Below are 16,416 nucleotides of genomic sequence, written 5' to 3' on the forward strand. Positions count from 1 at the left end.
AAAATACAAGTGCAAAGAAATTTTTTCAATGATCAAATATATCATCGGTTATAGTGGAATTTTATTCGATAGGTTTGTGAATTTTTTGTTATTGTAATCTTTTTATATTTAAATTACAAATATTCAAGTATATTGTTTTAAATGCCCCATTTTGTGTAATATGGTAAGATAATCTGTGAAATCTTTGAGTGACATGACGGTGATGCTTAGACGGTACCTTTTAGAATCGATCGCGAATAGTTATCAATCAAAGGATCAAGCTGATCTGTCGTCATTCAGGTACGGCAATATCGGTTGATTTCCATCACCCTTCTGCACAGGATTGTAGGATCGCGATGTAAATTCGCTATCGTGCGGTGACACGATCCTGCGTAATCGAGCGATACATTCTCGTAATCGAAGGGGTTGGATGAACGACGAGATCCGACATAGGGTGAGAGAATTTTCTTGCTACCGACAAAATTGAAATCCCTTCGATCGTATGTACGATACAATTTAGAACGAAAGGGGTACCTAAGAATCGATGGAGTATTTATAAAGATCAGTAAATGTTTTAAAATGTTGATACTAAAACTTTCTAATTTTTAATATCTTTAGAAATTATGTATATGTTTCACAATTAGATTCTGATTTAGAGATTTACAGATTAAAAAAGCAAGATGATGTGTGCAAATAAACAATTGCGTAAAAAAAATTTCTTAAAGAAACTCTATGTTTAAAGTAGTAATATTAAATATTAAAGATAAAAAATTTTTTTGGAAAAACTTTGATTTGAATGATTATTAATAAATTGCTACATTATAATACACATCGAATCGTGAATCTGTTAAAATGGTTGCCGATAAATTTTGATGCGAGAGCAAAGTCGTGTAAATTCTCTTGGCCGCAAGAATTTTTACCACGCCATCGCCACGCTTTTCCACACTCGCTTATCGCCCAAAATATCCTTCGTATAAATCTCGCCAAATTACGTTTCAAACGTAGGAGAACGTAATACCCGGGCCATTAATAACATAGCACGTTACAGCCTCCTCTGGTATGCGTCTATCAAAGTTACAGACGCGCGTTGTGGCAGCAGACGCGTCGATGTTGCGATGTAAGTGCGTGAGATGCTCCTCTCTCTCTCTCTCTCTCTCTCTCTCTCTCTCTCTCTCTCTCTCTCTCGTAAGCGAGTAGAAGATATATTCGCTGCGTCCGACATGAGAAGGAAGGGGTGGGAGATGCGTGGATGGTCAGAGCGTCGGCAAAATTGAAACCGCACGACGTCGGTGTTACACACCACCGTGGAGAGACGAGAAGCGCACCCTCGTACGCGATCGATGGCCCCGGCTAGATCGTTCCATTATACAAGGATTTGCTCTCGACGACGTTGATGGGCTTCCGGGCTTCCGTTCTCCTCCTTCCTCGTCCTGAAAGCGTCCTGATGCTTTAATGCGCCAACCATGGAAGTAATCATCCTGGGTGTGAGCTTTTTTCATCCCCCGGATTCATCGCTGGTGGTCAGAGATCTGTTTTGCATTTAGGAGATTTGAAAATTCGCCATTCGCTGGGGACGATGATGATAAAAGATCCCTGAAGATCTCGAATCTCAGTCGCTTCGTTAATTTTTCCGAATTTCCTACATATGGATATATATTCTTATTAATTACAATAAAAGATACATTGTATTACTATAACTATACTATATTGTAGTATAAGTTGTATGATAATGTACATAAATATGTACAATGTATATAAATATATACAATGATACTGTGATTCACGTGCAAAACATTTTCATTGGATGAAAAGAATGTTCAGTTATTTCACTACATCGTTCATTATTTCACTGCATCGTTCAATTCCATGGTGCTAGTAGATGCAATTATTATCGAAATGCAGGTGCATAGTGATACGACGTTATCCGTTTTGGTTTGTCGTTAGTCGAATCATACTAATAACACATCGGTAGAATCTGTTACAAAGCGATTCGATCTATCAATCAGCTTGATTAAGCAATCCCTTTCTGCCGCTGATGATTTCTGAAACTGACAATATCGCCGCGCTTATCAAATGACGAAATCTTATCCGATATCCAAAATAAACTCACGATCTTCATTAATTCCTGCCTCACCGTCGAGTCGACGTCGATGATTCGCAAACGGAATTAAATTACGGGGATAAGTTTTGCGAGATGTTTTCTAGCAAATCTACTGTTTGATACGCGGATTTCCTGCTTAAATAGCCGATTATAAAGAGCCGAGTCACTTTTGACCCACAATTTCATTATATTTTCTAACTATTTTTTATGATATTAAATACTATCTAATAATATGCATATATGTATAAAAAAAGAAATATATTTAGAAAATATAAATATTTTATAAATGTATTATTTATTCTATTTACATATATTCTATATGTAAAATAATAGATTATGGTGTCGCATGCGTTTTACACATATGTTTCATATCTTATGCATTTTATAGCATATATTTATCATTATCTTTTCATGAATTAAAAATAATCGGTTGGATAAGAGTTACATGTGTTACTACATTAAAATTTCACGAATGATTTTTATTTTTTTATACTGAAAAGGTTGAAGTAATCTGTTTCTGACCTTGCAAATTTAATATTTACAAGATAAGAATAGATTACATCTATTACATTTATTATTACATTTATTATGTATTATGTTTTAAAAATTTTATTCGCATTTCAAGAGTAATATAAAGATGTATGATACATAAATCTTTTATTTCGGACTTTATAAAATTTTTATATAGATATTTTTGAAAATGTGTTCAAAAATTGCGTTTTAATGTTTCACATTTTTACACTATTTCATATTATTTATTTATCGTTTATTGTATATTTTATATATTTTTATTCGTATAAGTGATATATTATGGCGAAAATTATTGAATGAACAAACAAATTAATAAAATAAAAGAAAAGTTTAAAGAATGTTTAAAAAAAAAGAAAAGAAAATTATAAGGCCTCTATTTTGCTTGCTGAATAGTTGCCATCTACTATATTCTATTCTTTAAAAATTATTGAATTCAGATTCAATTTATAGTAAGAGAATTGATTTTTACTTTAACGAAAAGGTGAAAACTATCGAAAATTGCATTGCAATTGATAAGATATACCAAATATAAATTATATAATGCAAATACAAGAGTTGCACACGATCGACTCATGCGTCATCTTATTAAACGTTATGCGTTAAAAGTCTATTGTTACTGAGAGCTTATTTTTTTCAAAGGTTAATAAGAGTCTCGTAAAGAGTTTCGAAACTGGGCACGAAAGAAATATGGTTCGCTTGATGGGTTCTTCGCTGCCACTGCCTCTTCAGAATTTCCTTTCAAAGAACGAGTGAAATGAAGCAAAGAGTTTAAGGAATAGTAAATTCTTGCAATGTAAACTGTTTAATCGTCTTTTTTATTTTACACGATTTTTTTAGATAGTACTAGATAACATTCTAAATGAAGATCTTCTTAACTTTAAAATTGTTTATTCGTAAATTTCTATATTTACTGGAAATCGAAAGAAATTTCTACAGCGCGCGAAACAACTGCCATGCTTGAGATATGAATATAAATTAAATTATTAGTTACAGTTAGAGCAAATGTGAATAAATTTGTTTGTATATCTATGTTATTTTAAATAAATGATAGATTTTTGTATCAATTTTTCTACATTTTACAGTAGTATAGTAGTTTACATTATCTTTTAATTATTATATTTTTTGTTATTCGAGCTCTATTTCTAAAAAATATATTTTTAAGAAGCGATGAATTGAAAAATGAATTCGAGAAAAAAATGCGAATTTTTTTATAAAATCACATGTAAGAAGATAATTTTTATTAAATTCAGACGCGAATACATCATACGAGTTAAACATTAATGTGCAGTTGATCGTCACGCGATGAGCGGTACATTATATAAAGAGACATTATATATAGATACCTAACGACGCGAATGGTGCACGAAATCATTGTCAGTGTCGGTATTGATAAAAATAATGTCTGGCACTGGTGGTGCTTTGTGAAAAACGGGAAATTAAAAGTACGGTGAAAGTATTCGGAAGAGACATTACAATTGAAATCAATAGAGTATCGCAAAGTATTCAAATTTTAATTATGACGTAGACTAAATATGGATTTTATCTTTCATCTTTTTATGTATAATTTTTTATCTTATTCAGGCGAAGATATTTTTCAAAGAGAGAAATATGTTTAATTAGAATGTATACCATTTTTTTCTAGATACTGTCTACTGAATTAAAATCTTTTATTTTGCCACTTATTCACTATGTTTCTACTTGACAAAAAAAAATATGAATGATCTCAGAGATTAACGTGAAACACATTATATCTTTAAGCAGCTAACGTATAGTCATCAAAGAGTTAAGCGAAGTTAATATGCTTTTATTTGCGCGCGCACATGCGTCGAACGAGAAGGAACGATGGTTCTTTGAGGACTTTAAATAAGAAAAAGAGGGAAGACTTAAGAAGTTGCCCCTTGGTGCGAAACGAGGAAAAGTGGAAAGAGGAACGACTTGACACGGTAGGAGGAGGGAGAGGGTGAACATCGTGGAGAGACTTTAAGACCGGTGTGAGGCTGGATGAATGTCGACGAATAGCGAACGGAGGTTGGAACGGGACACTTTACTAGAGAAATATGGAAAAAAAGGTCTGTCGAGGATGCCCTTTTACGCGGAGAAAGGAGGAAAAAGAGAAATATGCTTGGCGGAGGAAGCTGTCCGACACGCAGGGATGTTGGCGAGATATATAAAACAAAATTAAGATTTCAACCCCTTTACTTTACTCGTGATTTTATTAGCATATTAATGGATTCTTTTATGCGAAAACATTTTTCGCAACGTAGTCGAGAAAATTATCTCAAATTGGCAAGACATATTGTCTCTTTTAATAACGTACAGAGAGTATGAGTGATAAAATATTAAAATATTATAAAATTGTAGAGAGGGAAAGGGGAACGGGGAGGGAAATGGGGGAGAGAGGAGGGGATGGGGGATGGGCAGGAGAAAGAGAGAGAGAAAGAGAGCGCTTGTTATATTTCAAGAAAACTGAAACATAGATAGTTTCTGTTTTGTTTAATCAATAATTAACACGATATATCGTCACGTCTTTCGATAATAACTCTTTCGTATTTCTATTTGGCTGTGCAACTTTTATATTCATCGGCGAATCTTCTTATAAACGTATTATTATTATTATTATATGAAGATGGTGTATTATCAAATCAATGAAATCGGAAATCTTTAAAAACGTTTTTAAAACTCTGACGGAGATAGATCGAGAAGAAACAAATGTAGAGAGAAAAGTTGTGCCTCACATTTTATCAAAGTCTAATATTATTAATTGTAAAGCTCATAATGATGGGGGGAGGGAGCGCGGGGGAAGTTGGGCACCCCTTCTGCTACATCCCAAACTCTGTCGCTTATCTTAAATAAGTTGCGCGAAGACGCCGGGAGTACGCGGAAGTGGGCGTGATCTTGGAGATTCATTATTACGCTGGCAAAGTAATAACGAAGTTGCGAGACGATGAGGCGACCGATACAAATTGTGGCGATTAATTACGGCCGGTATAAATTACTCGATGCTGGAAATATGCATGCGAGAGGGAGGCTCAGCCTTTTACTGCGACAAAATGTTTTTGAGGACATCGAAAGAATTTATACGAGTGTCGGTTGCTACTTTGATACTTTGAGAATTCGCAGCCTGCGAATTTCCACAATAAATTGAGTTATACTTTTGAAAATAAAAATTTTCTGTATATATAGAATATATGTAGAATTTTAATTTTTCCAAGAGATCCAACATCAACCAAAACACGTACTAAAACATATACTTTATATATTTATACCTTTTTATATTGCGGTAAAGTTTATATGTATACATGTATACATAAATGTTATATATATAGAGAATGTATATGTACATGTAATGTTTAATTAATAACTATAGTTTACATATACATTAGTAATAAAAGTAGTTAATAAACTACTTCAAATTTCTCTGTGTTATATTATCTCAATTTTTAACGAGAAAATATTAAGTTATACATTTTATTTTGAATATATTATTAAACAATTATTTGAATTATTTGTGATTTTTTTGCTGCATTTTACACTTGAATCAGTATTAATTAATTAATTACAAATATATTTTGAAAAGTTAAATTACATGTACGGAAGTATAAAAAAGAGTCGACTAGCATTTACTGGCTCTACTCTTTTCAAAATGTTTCACAGTTAATAGCATATTCCAGTATTGCAATATATCGCGTATGATACGTGATTACATCCTGGAATTTGTTGCCTTGTTATCGCAACGTTATACTCTCGCATTTTTATCTCCTGTAATACAATTCATCCCGATTTTGAACAAATCGTTTTAACATCGCGCGGTCAATCACGAATGCCGAAACTTTTTCCTTGTTTCTCTCTCTTTTTCTATTTGTTAACACTATACCTTGGAGCACTACGATCGCGCGGTTTCGCACGTATTTTCCGATTACCGAATATTAATTCGATTATACATATAGCAGCGCGGCGAACAAAGGCATCTACGAGTTGGCAAAATTCGCGGGTGAATTCGTCCGCGTTAAATTACAAATCGCCGGCTGTCGGCGTGTCCTTTTTTTTTTTTTGCATGGGAATTACGCTACGGACTGCGGGCGATTCGGCTTTTCGATGATACTCGCACCGCTCTCGCTATGATAAGAGTACAGCTTAACGCGCATTGCGTTTACCACAAACTGTCATCCGTATTTGTCCCGGTGAATCGACATAATTCATTTACGCGACAATTTGTTGGAAATGCAACGCGAAATTTAATGCGTGCTGTTCCATCGTGATTTATATTTGCTTCAAAATCAAGCTTGATGGAGCTTGGCGTTACTTGTCATTGTATTTATATTGGCTGAACATTTTATACAATGGAACGTTAATGCACAAATTTTTGTAGCAATATCGAATGCTGCGAATTTAGATTCACTTTTCTCATTCACGATGGGAGTTGACAGAACAAAGTCAATCTACTTCCTGGAAAAACTTGGAAAACTTGGAAAACTTTTAGATAATTGTATATTTTTATATTTTTGAAAATCAGAGAATATTATGGAATTTTACTAGGATTTAAGGAATTTTTTGAAATTTTATCTTTAAATTAAACATTTTACCTCTCTTAGAAAAATATAAAATTATCAAAGTAAAATTATCAAAAAATTTCTAATAATTTTACTTTTACAATGCATGTTGTCGGCAATCTCTGACTCTAAGTTAGCAATCAGCACAACATACACATTTACATGTAACTTGCGAGTTTTTATATGAAAATCCCTTACCAGAGTGATCAAGCCTAAGAACGAATATTTATATTTGAATATTAGCTTTTTTATAATTAAAAAATATTAAAAATTATATAATAAAATAAACCTATTTAAGAATTTTTAAATATTTTATTTGAAATATTGAACAAAAAGCTTGGAAGTTCAAAAATTCTGAGAAAATTTTTTTTAAGATTTAAATTGACATCCTATAGAATTTTATGAGAATTCACAAAATTTACAAATTAATTGAGATTCAGAAATTTTGATAGCGCATTTTTTTTGTTCACTTTAGTTAATACAACTGTAGTTTGTGTTTTTAATTTTTGTTTCTCAGTCAGAAGAGGATCATAAAATTAATTTTTGACGTTTAATGCATATAAGATATAAGATATTATACGTTATTTAATTTTACTTTTATTCATTCAAAGAAATATACTTTTCCTATAAAGTTCTAATTTATTTTTCAAATAATCTGAATTTATTTTTTATATTTATAAACAATTGTGAGATACTTTTGTATCAAAAACTATTTAGCAAATCTCGTAATTATTTATACATGTAACTTGATTTTTTTCTATTTCATTGATGTAAAAACAGGATGTAAATAAATCGGTTCTTCCTCTTTGTACTCGTATGTCGCGCATATTAAGACAACGATAATCATTAGATGGAATATCTATAATCATAACAGCAGTAGGTCAGGAGAGAAACGGGTGTGGAAAAATGAAAGAAACATGGCAGACAGACGCTCATTAATTTTACAAACTCGGTTAAGCACCGTGATTTAGCGTGTTCTTTTCCTTTCACCCTCCTTTACATTGTCCATTCATTTCCCTCTAGATGTCTTAATTCTGACACGACCTGACTCGGCTTTTACGTAAAAAGGAAAATAATAGTACATAGTGTACATAGTTAGCATAATTTACTTCTTATTATTATTTCCTTCAATACGGAGCCATATTTTAATTTTGGCATTGTTACTTATTATGTCAGTTTTGGGACTCAATTTTTCAGATACTCATTTTTGGTTATGAAAAAATTAATTATTGCAAAATACAAAACAATATAAAAATTATAAAATTATAAAAACTACCGTATTATGTAATAAAAGATACTTTCTAATTTGTATTTTTGTTTCTATTATATTTAATTTTATATTTAGTTTTTGTTGAAGAAATATAGTTCAAGAATAAAGTGGTATAACGGTATCGGCGACTTTCCTCTATAAATTCATAAAATAACAAAATACTAATGAAATAGTAGTAATCAAAAGATCGATAATTGTTTTGAACGGAAATTCATTGCGCACATTCATTGCGTCATTTGAAAAAACTCGCGAGTCGAACGAGGAGAAGTTTCTGCGGGGTTTTTTGAGAGCAACAAGCCGGTCCTCCTAGAAAAGTTTCTCAGATGAAGAAATGTCCAAGGGAACCTTCTTCTTTCTTTTTACGCAAGAGCCAGGCGAAGAGTCTCGTGATTCTGCATTCCTAAGAAGTTGTAGGCTACTTCGCGATATCTTACAAGGATGGGCAATTCGCATTTTCCCTCATCTTCCAATCCTTCCTTTTCCTCCTTTCCTTTTCATCTTGTCGTGTTCGTTCTTCACCGAAAGTTTCCTCCTATGGGAGAATTATTAGAAAGTTGGCCTGGTCAAAATCCTTGAAGAAATTATGCACGGCGTCTCGAGAAGTGAAAAGTTCTCCCCGAAAGTCGTGTTCGAATCTAAGGATTAATTGTCGAAAATATTTGCTCCCGCTCGAGGCGTTTGTCGCGGTTATACTTTACTAAGCGTTGTAACCGTACATTGTAAAAAATTTTGCCATGTTGGTTACGCTCCACTTGGTTATTACAATTATAAATTTGATTTGAGAAATAAAAATGATAATGATACATCGTTACGAATAATGCACATTAGTCTTATGATTGAGTATAATAGTAATAGAAAGAAATAGAAAAATTATAGTTCGATCATCTCTTTTCTTTAATTATATTTTTTTTTATATTAAAATTAGTAATTATAATGTCTATAATAATTATTATATTATTGTTATTAGTTATTACCGCATCTTCAAGTCTCATCTGGACATCACGATCATGTTCACAAAGATACAAAAATAATAATTCAATAATTTATAATAATGCCATGCGCAAATTTCCTATTAGGGATTATTCGTTTTAGAGCCGTGAAGTTAACGCTATGACAATAACTGATTACTAGATTGATTACGTTGTATTAATATAGGGCTTACATAAGGCTCCATAAAGTTTGTTTTTTTAATGTTATCGAGCGAACGTTCATCTTTTTTGAATGATAAAAAATGTATTTTTTATGCAATATAATTTATTCTGATTTATTTTTGTATTAGAGTATTAAATTCATGACGCATACCAGTTCTTAACACACGTGACGAACATTTACCTTTTTATTTTCTTTGCAAAGGAGAGACATTGATAAATAATACGTGGAAACGGGTTTCATGCGTCAACGACATTGGACGCAATTTATATAACGGAGCTCGAAATTCGCGACCACACACAATCGCAAACTAGGAGATCTCTACCTAGGAATCCTGTTGCGTGAGTTGAGAACCCCCAGTACGATGCATCAACCGAGTTAATTATCGCGTCCAAGCGACAGACAGCCGGACGAGCGTAACGAGATCTTGGAATAACGACGACGACTACGATGGTGTTCTTTCGCCGTCTCTAAAAACAAATTCCAGAGTGAATTCCGTAAATAGTCACTATTCTAATGTCGTTTTGTTCCATCTACCTTGAAAAATTTCAATGAAATTCTTTGGCTTTTTTTTTTTTTTTTTTAGTCAAGAGTCTATTCTAACGATATCTTCGAAAAAATCTTATTTGCTTCTAGCTTTCTTTACCTTATCAATGTTTTTACATATTTATATCATTCTATATTATTAAGCAATTATTAAGCAATCCTCCACAAACATATAATATATTCTTTACAAAAATTGTACCTTTTGATTTTAAAATATCAAACTGAAAATGTCAAATTAAGTTTAGATGATATATCGATTGATTGTTTGGATCTTGAAGAAAAGATTAGCGATCTATAAGATATATCTTGAATTCACATCGCGCCTTGAATTCACATCTTATATATCATCTTTGTTTGATAATTGCTGTCATAATTGCTGTCTACACGTATGCTGTCTCCATCTTCAAAATTTTTGCATGTTCCAAAAATTATGGAAAAGAACGTTCCAACCTTTTAATATAACTAATTCTTAAAAAAATTGATTCGATCAAGAATCAGAATCTCAGTTTATTGTAGAATTATATTTTATAATTCTATCTAAATTAGAAATTCTCTTATTTTCTTTTTCACTAAGAGATTTTATGTAAGTTTCAATCGATTTTTTAGCAAAGAATTTATTTAAAACGTATTAATTATATATAAGGAACCCAATACATAAACACGATTGCACAGAGTTTAATCGACGTAACTATTTCGGGAGCCTTTATGGCAATGACAATAGTGTTTACATTCTCGATGTTCTCCGAAGGTCTCGTGTTTCGAAAAAATGCCTGAGGCTTCCTCAACAATAAGTTTGCGAGGAATATTGCGAAACGCATGCCTCGACTCTCGTATCTTCTTCTATCTATATCTGATTTTCTCTTCTTTTTCTTGTCTTTTTCTCGCGCTTTCTTTGATACGCAGCAAAAAAGTGTTGATAAAATGGAAGGCTTTAATTTCATGGAGATCATATCGATCGTTGGGCTTGATGAATTCGAGAGACAACGGAGAAAACCGCAATTCCCGGGACAAATTCTCTGTTCCACAGGAAAATTTAATTCAATGTTCTTGTAGACGAATTTATATTGTATGTATATATATATATATATAAAATTCCGTTAAACAACCATCTTTTTTATTTTCTTACACACATTTTCTACACTCGTGACAAGATTTCTGTAGTTATTGTAATTATTTTTTTTATTTTTTTTTTTCTCGTAATATCAATATTGCAACATAATGCTGATATTAATTTCAGAAAATAATTAGTGCATTAATCGAGATAAATATTTGTCTTTCAGTACTTCTTTCTGTCACTACTTTTAACTTCCATTTTCACTAGCTTGGTATTAGGTTGATACATATCAAGTTTCTTTCTCAGTAAATAACCACTTGGCAACGAAAGGATCATTAACGCATATGCCGTGACGTCAGTTAATTTGCTGGCGATGCGGATTACTTGTGCAGTATTACTTTGAGACGACTATGTTGCACATCATGTTGCACGTTGTCGATGATGATGCTGATGATGATGATGATGATGATGATGATGATGATGATGATGATGATGAGAACGATGGCAGATTTCTTGCGCTATGCCACTGATAGTTTGAGACGAGTTCTTTCAATCTTCTCAAGCTGCGGATTACCGAGTGGTGACTTTGAAGGGAAACAAAGCGTCATTGTTGCTGATTGCGTCTGTTTGTTTTCTCGACCTGCCAAATGAACTACTACGCCACGGTCGGAAGACAAGAGAGGTAGGGCAAGACAAGGACACAATTTCATAGTACGAAGAAGACAGCGGTAACGACTCCATCAGTCTCCGATCCTCAAGGAAGATCGCTTGGTAAAATTTAATTTTTCCCTGCCTTCTTCCCCTCTTCTCTTTCTCTTTCCTTCGTTCGACGAAGAAAGAATCTCGTGCGAAGACTTTAGCAAACTTGACAAATCGGATTACGACCAGGAGAGAAAGAGAAAGAGATAGGAGAGTGATTAAAGAAGCGCGGAGGCAACTTTCGTAGATAGTTGGGTCGCGAGTTTACTCTGCGAGTTACATTGTTTTTGTATCGTTCACTGTGATTACGTTCGCTCGCCTTGTTGTTTTTGCGGTCTACGCGACGTCAGAAAATATCAAGTTCGAACTCGCTACTCGGAATTCTGAGTAAATTTGCAAATTTGCAAATTTGCAGTGTGCGTATGGTCGAAAATTTACCCTATCATTTCGCAATATTCATTTCGTATTCATTGCGTTTAACAAAGCACGCGTTGCGATTCTTTTCAAAAAGTACTTTTTCCTTTCATCTTTTTTCCTGATAGAATTATCAATTAACATGCAAAATTTAATTCACGCACGACAAAAGAAACTTAGCTGTCTACTTGTTCGCCTTCTTTTCTTTAAATAAGGAAAAGAATATGATCTGGTGGAACTGCTAAGGTTTTCTTCAAAAGCTCTAATTAGGGAAGATCGTGGAGAATTAATGGCCTGCAGATGTGTCATTTTGATGAAGATGCTTAACGGCAATTTCGTCACGGACTCTGGGAAAGTATAGTTTAATTTTGTTCTAATTTGATGGGTGCTTAACAGGAACCTTTCTTTGTACTTTGCCATCTCTTCACTTACCATTCTCCGATCGTTTCTCACTGCATACTTCAGCCGCGACTATATATTTCTTCGTCTTTCTCGTCATTTCTTTTAATAGAATATACGCATGCTCTTTTTATGTCATTTGTTAGATTAATTTCTTTATCGAATTACAATGCATGAAAACTGTAATTGTGAAATATAACATGCTAATTATAACAATAAAAAATAGACTTTTAGTATAAATATAATGAACAAGGAAAATCAGAATGCTGAATGATAATAAGTATTAATAACAAAAATATACAAACATTTTGATGAAGTCGATATTAGCTGCATGTCTCATTGGAGTCCCTAAGTCCTTGCCTTAATATTTGTTTTCAGTCCCGTGGGAAAGCCGACAAACTGGGAAATCATACAACATGTTTCTTTTATTAAATAAAAATTCATTTTGTACGATTCGGTGAGAAAATAGAATTAACAATTAAACGGAAGACGAAAGAGAAAAAGGAAGAGAAGGGAAGGAATGCAATTGACATGGAATTTTGAATACTTTCCAACATTATTACTGGGTCGCGCGTTGAGAGAACAAGAATCGATCTCTTTTGTGTGCATCGCGACGATCAGTCGTGATATAGCAATTTATAGCAATTATTTAAATTAATAAATTGGCAGAGCAAATGCTCTTTTCCGATTTACCGTGGAAAATGAGAATGAGTGACAAGGAGAACGAAACGAAGTATGTACATGCTGCATGCGATCGGTACCCGATCGGTTCTCTCACTTGTTTTGGATTCCAATTACTCTTCGAGCGACTTCCGATAGCGTTCTCGCGGCGTCAAAGGGGTAACTTCACTTTGAAACTGCTTTCGCAATCGATGGCGGGGCAACAATGTTGGCTTTACGCGACTGCCGCGAGATAGACTGACTTTGCGTGGCAAATTAAAGATAAGTATTCAATAAGCGAATAAACACATTACTATTAATTACTATTTACTATTATACTACTAACACGCGTATCCACGTGTATCCATTAATCTTATGTATATATCATCATACTTAATAAATAATACATCTTATGTATATATTATAATTATTATTATTATTAATAAATTTTATATATATATATACTTGTTTATTAATTGTGTTAATGTATATGCATTATTTGTACATTATCTATCATTCTGTCAAATTCTTTTTTTATTTAGGAATTTTTCGATAAATTTTATGTCAAATTTTCTTTAGCGATAATTTGGTATTAAATTTTTTCTCAAAGGTTATTGCTTTAATTTTTTTAATTAAATCTTTCTATTTTTCTATAATTTCTCAAACTTTAGTTTTTTTACTGATTACGAAAAGAAGATTTAATTAATTCTACCCATTTTAGACTATTCTTTAGCAATTTGAAATAATATTAATTTTTTATGTATATTTTTCATGCTATTTATGATTATATATATTTAATACACTATCATTTGTTTTACTCCGATTGTGATTTTATATAAAAATAGATCATCTGTACTTGCTACATTTATATCCAAAGTTTGACACACGTGCTTTGTTTTCAGATTCATAAAGTCATCAAATTCAGATTCACAAAGCCATTATTATTTTGACATTAATAATAGCAAATAGCATCAGATTTCATCATTGACACTTACGATTTAAGATATCTGAATATCATTGACTTTGAATATTTTTTTTCCGATTTACAATTAAATTGACTCATCTTATTACGAGTTAATAATGGGTGATACCTTGTAACCACCTTGTTCGAGACTTTTTTTAAACAAAAATCATCTTTACTTCTTTCCGCTTCTCGAAACAAAGCATTTTCTTTCTCATTCACTAAAATAGATGTTTACTAATTTACTAATTACTAAGATCTTAACCACAATAGATAATGAATAAATTTTATATTTTGGTACGTATGCGTGTCTTTAATAATTAATTTTTCTAGTATCTTACTAATTCTTTACTTTAATATAATAACTAAAGTATAATTGATATACAATTTTCTCTTAATATCATAACTTTACTTTGTAATATGCTTCGATTATTTTAACCTATTTTACCGCAAAATAATTAATTAGGTCTCAAGTTTACAAACAAATTATTTCATTCTTAAATACAACTAAAATTTTTGTTATTTCACATATCACTTTGTAATTAACTATGTACTTATGACGTCAGCGCATGCCGACCAATACGAAAATAAAGAAAATAAAGGTGGTAAGAGCGACCAACCGTGCAATCTGTGTCGAGGTGCGTTAAATCGGGCATTAGTAATTACGCGTAATATGTTGCTGCTTATAGATTAATCGATCGATATTAGTTACGCTCTAAGGAAGACACGTGGCATCTCCGAGCGTTTACTAATGAGGCTTGTACTTTAAGACTGAAAATATTCATCATAGAAAATAGCATCTTAGAGAACATATTAATACATTTTAAAATCGTTTAAGAGATTTTAACAATGTTTTATGAGCCTATTAAATTTATTAATAGATAAATATATGATGTTCTAGGTTCTGATTTATAACATTTTTCAGATATTGTCTTAAAATAGCTTTACACATTTCATTAATAGCTTTATAGCATATATAATTTAGATATGTAATAGACACATTTTCTAAATATCTGGATGTATGTTGTGTGTATATATATATCATTAATAATATAATTTTTTTAAATATAAACGTGTGAGATATTAATGATAAGAAACATTTAAATAATATTTTTTTATGTTTAATTTTATATACTGCGTTAAGGAAAATTCTAGCAAACGTAATTCCTAAGATTGCACATTTGGAAATTTTAATATGGAAATCTAACATTTATTGCTTAGATTTGAGCGAAAACGGATTAATTTCTTTCTTCATTCTTCTTTACACACACGCGCGCGCACGCACACACACACACACACACACACACACACACACACACACACACACATCGCGCGCGCGCATTTCCATTGTACATTTCTTGCTTCGTACACGGTTGCCAACCTACTATTATGTTTCGCGTGAATGGCAGCTTGAAAGAAGCCACTCCTGAACAGTTATTTTCCGTGAACAAAGACGGTACCTATACCAATTTCTTCTTTTTTATATCAATTTCATCGCCAACTCATTGCATTCGCTTTTGTCCGTTTGTTTCCTTTTTGGACGCACGGCGGTCTTAATTGGCTATATCAGGAGCAATAGGAAGAGATTCTATTATTGCCAAGATATTACATTTTTATTCTTTTTGTTTCAGGTATGGTCCATAAATTCACCGACTTTATAGAATTTCTCTACGTCGGTGAGTTGTATCAATACTTTTTATGTATCATAATCGAATTTCGGATTGATTCTACTATTTCATCCTATTATTTTTCATCAGAAAGAGCATCATAAAATCTAATTTGATTTATAAAACCTGAACGCATGTTTATTTTATTAATTAAATTATTAACATGACGGCGTCTCCCATTTCTATAAATTATCAACAATAAACAATAACAAAAAAATTAACTAAATATAATAATTCTAAAATGCTACTTTTTTTATTATATTTCTTACTGTTAAAATAATAATACAATAGATACAATGAATAAAATACTGTTTGCCATTGACTCCATGAAAGAGTAATTACAGTTGATGTTTTAAGTTGATTTTCAAAGAAATATCGAAATATTTCCAAGAAATATCACGAAAGAAAGTTCACGTTTATTTCTTTCTTTTATTAA

The 16,416-nt window shown here is 32.1% G+C and overlaps 2 protein-coding genes across 7 annotated transcripts in view; both read left to right on the forward strand.

Annotated features, from left to right (window-relative positions):
* The window catches only part of Slip1 (SLo interacting protein 1), a 161,437-nt gene that overhangs the window by 130,522 nt on the left and 14,499 nt on the right, over window positions 1-16,416 (forward strand). Inside the window, exons 1-2 of one of the 6 annotated variants that reach the window (XM_089072008.1) lie at window positions 14,100-15,769; window positions 15,945-15,989. The exons of 2 other annotated variants lie outside the window; for them this stretch is intronic. In XM_089072008.1, coding sequence (XP_088928134.1) covers window positions 15,703-15,769; window positions 15,945-15,989 — 112 coding nt within the window. In that variant the 5' untranslated portion in view covers window positions 14,100-15,702. Of the gene's footprint in view, window positions 1-14,099; window positions 15,770-15,938; window positions 15,990-16,416 lie in introns of those variants that run through there. 3 more of the 6 variants (XM_089072007.1, XM_089072009.1, XM_089072015.1) reach the window with 3 other exon arrangements.
* Window positions 1-16,416, forward strand: part of LOC105424453 (uncharacterized) — a 73,386-nt gene that overhangs the window by 51,462 nt on the left and 5,508 nt on the right. The window contains exon 10 of the mRNA XM_089072030.1: window positions 15,945-15,989. The gene's annotated coding sequence lies outside the window, so the exon portion shown is untranslated. The remainder of the gene's footprint in view (window positions 1-15,944; window positions 15,990-16,416) is intronic.

This window comes from Pogonomyrmex barbatus, unplaced genomic scaffold (assembly GCF_055798465.1).
Source record: "Pogonomyrmex barbatus isolate J1 unplaced genomic scaffold, ASM5579846v1 scaffold13, whole genome shotgun sequence".
Classification (NCBI taxonomy): Eukaryota; Metazoa; Arthropoda; class Insecta; order Hymenoptera; family Formicidae; genus Pogonomyrmex; species Pogonomyrmex barbatus.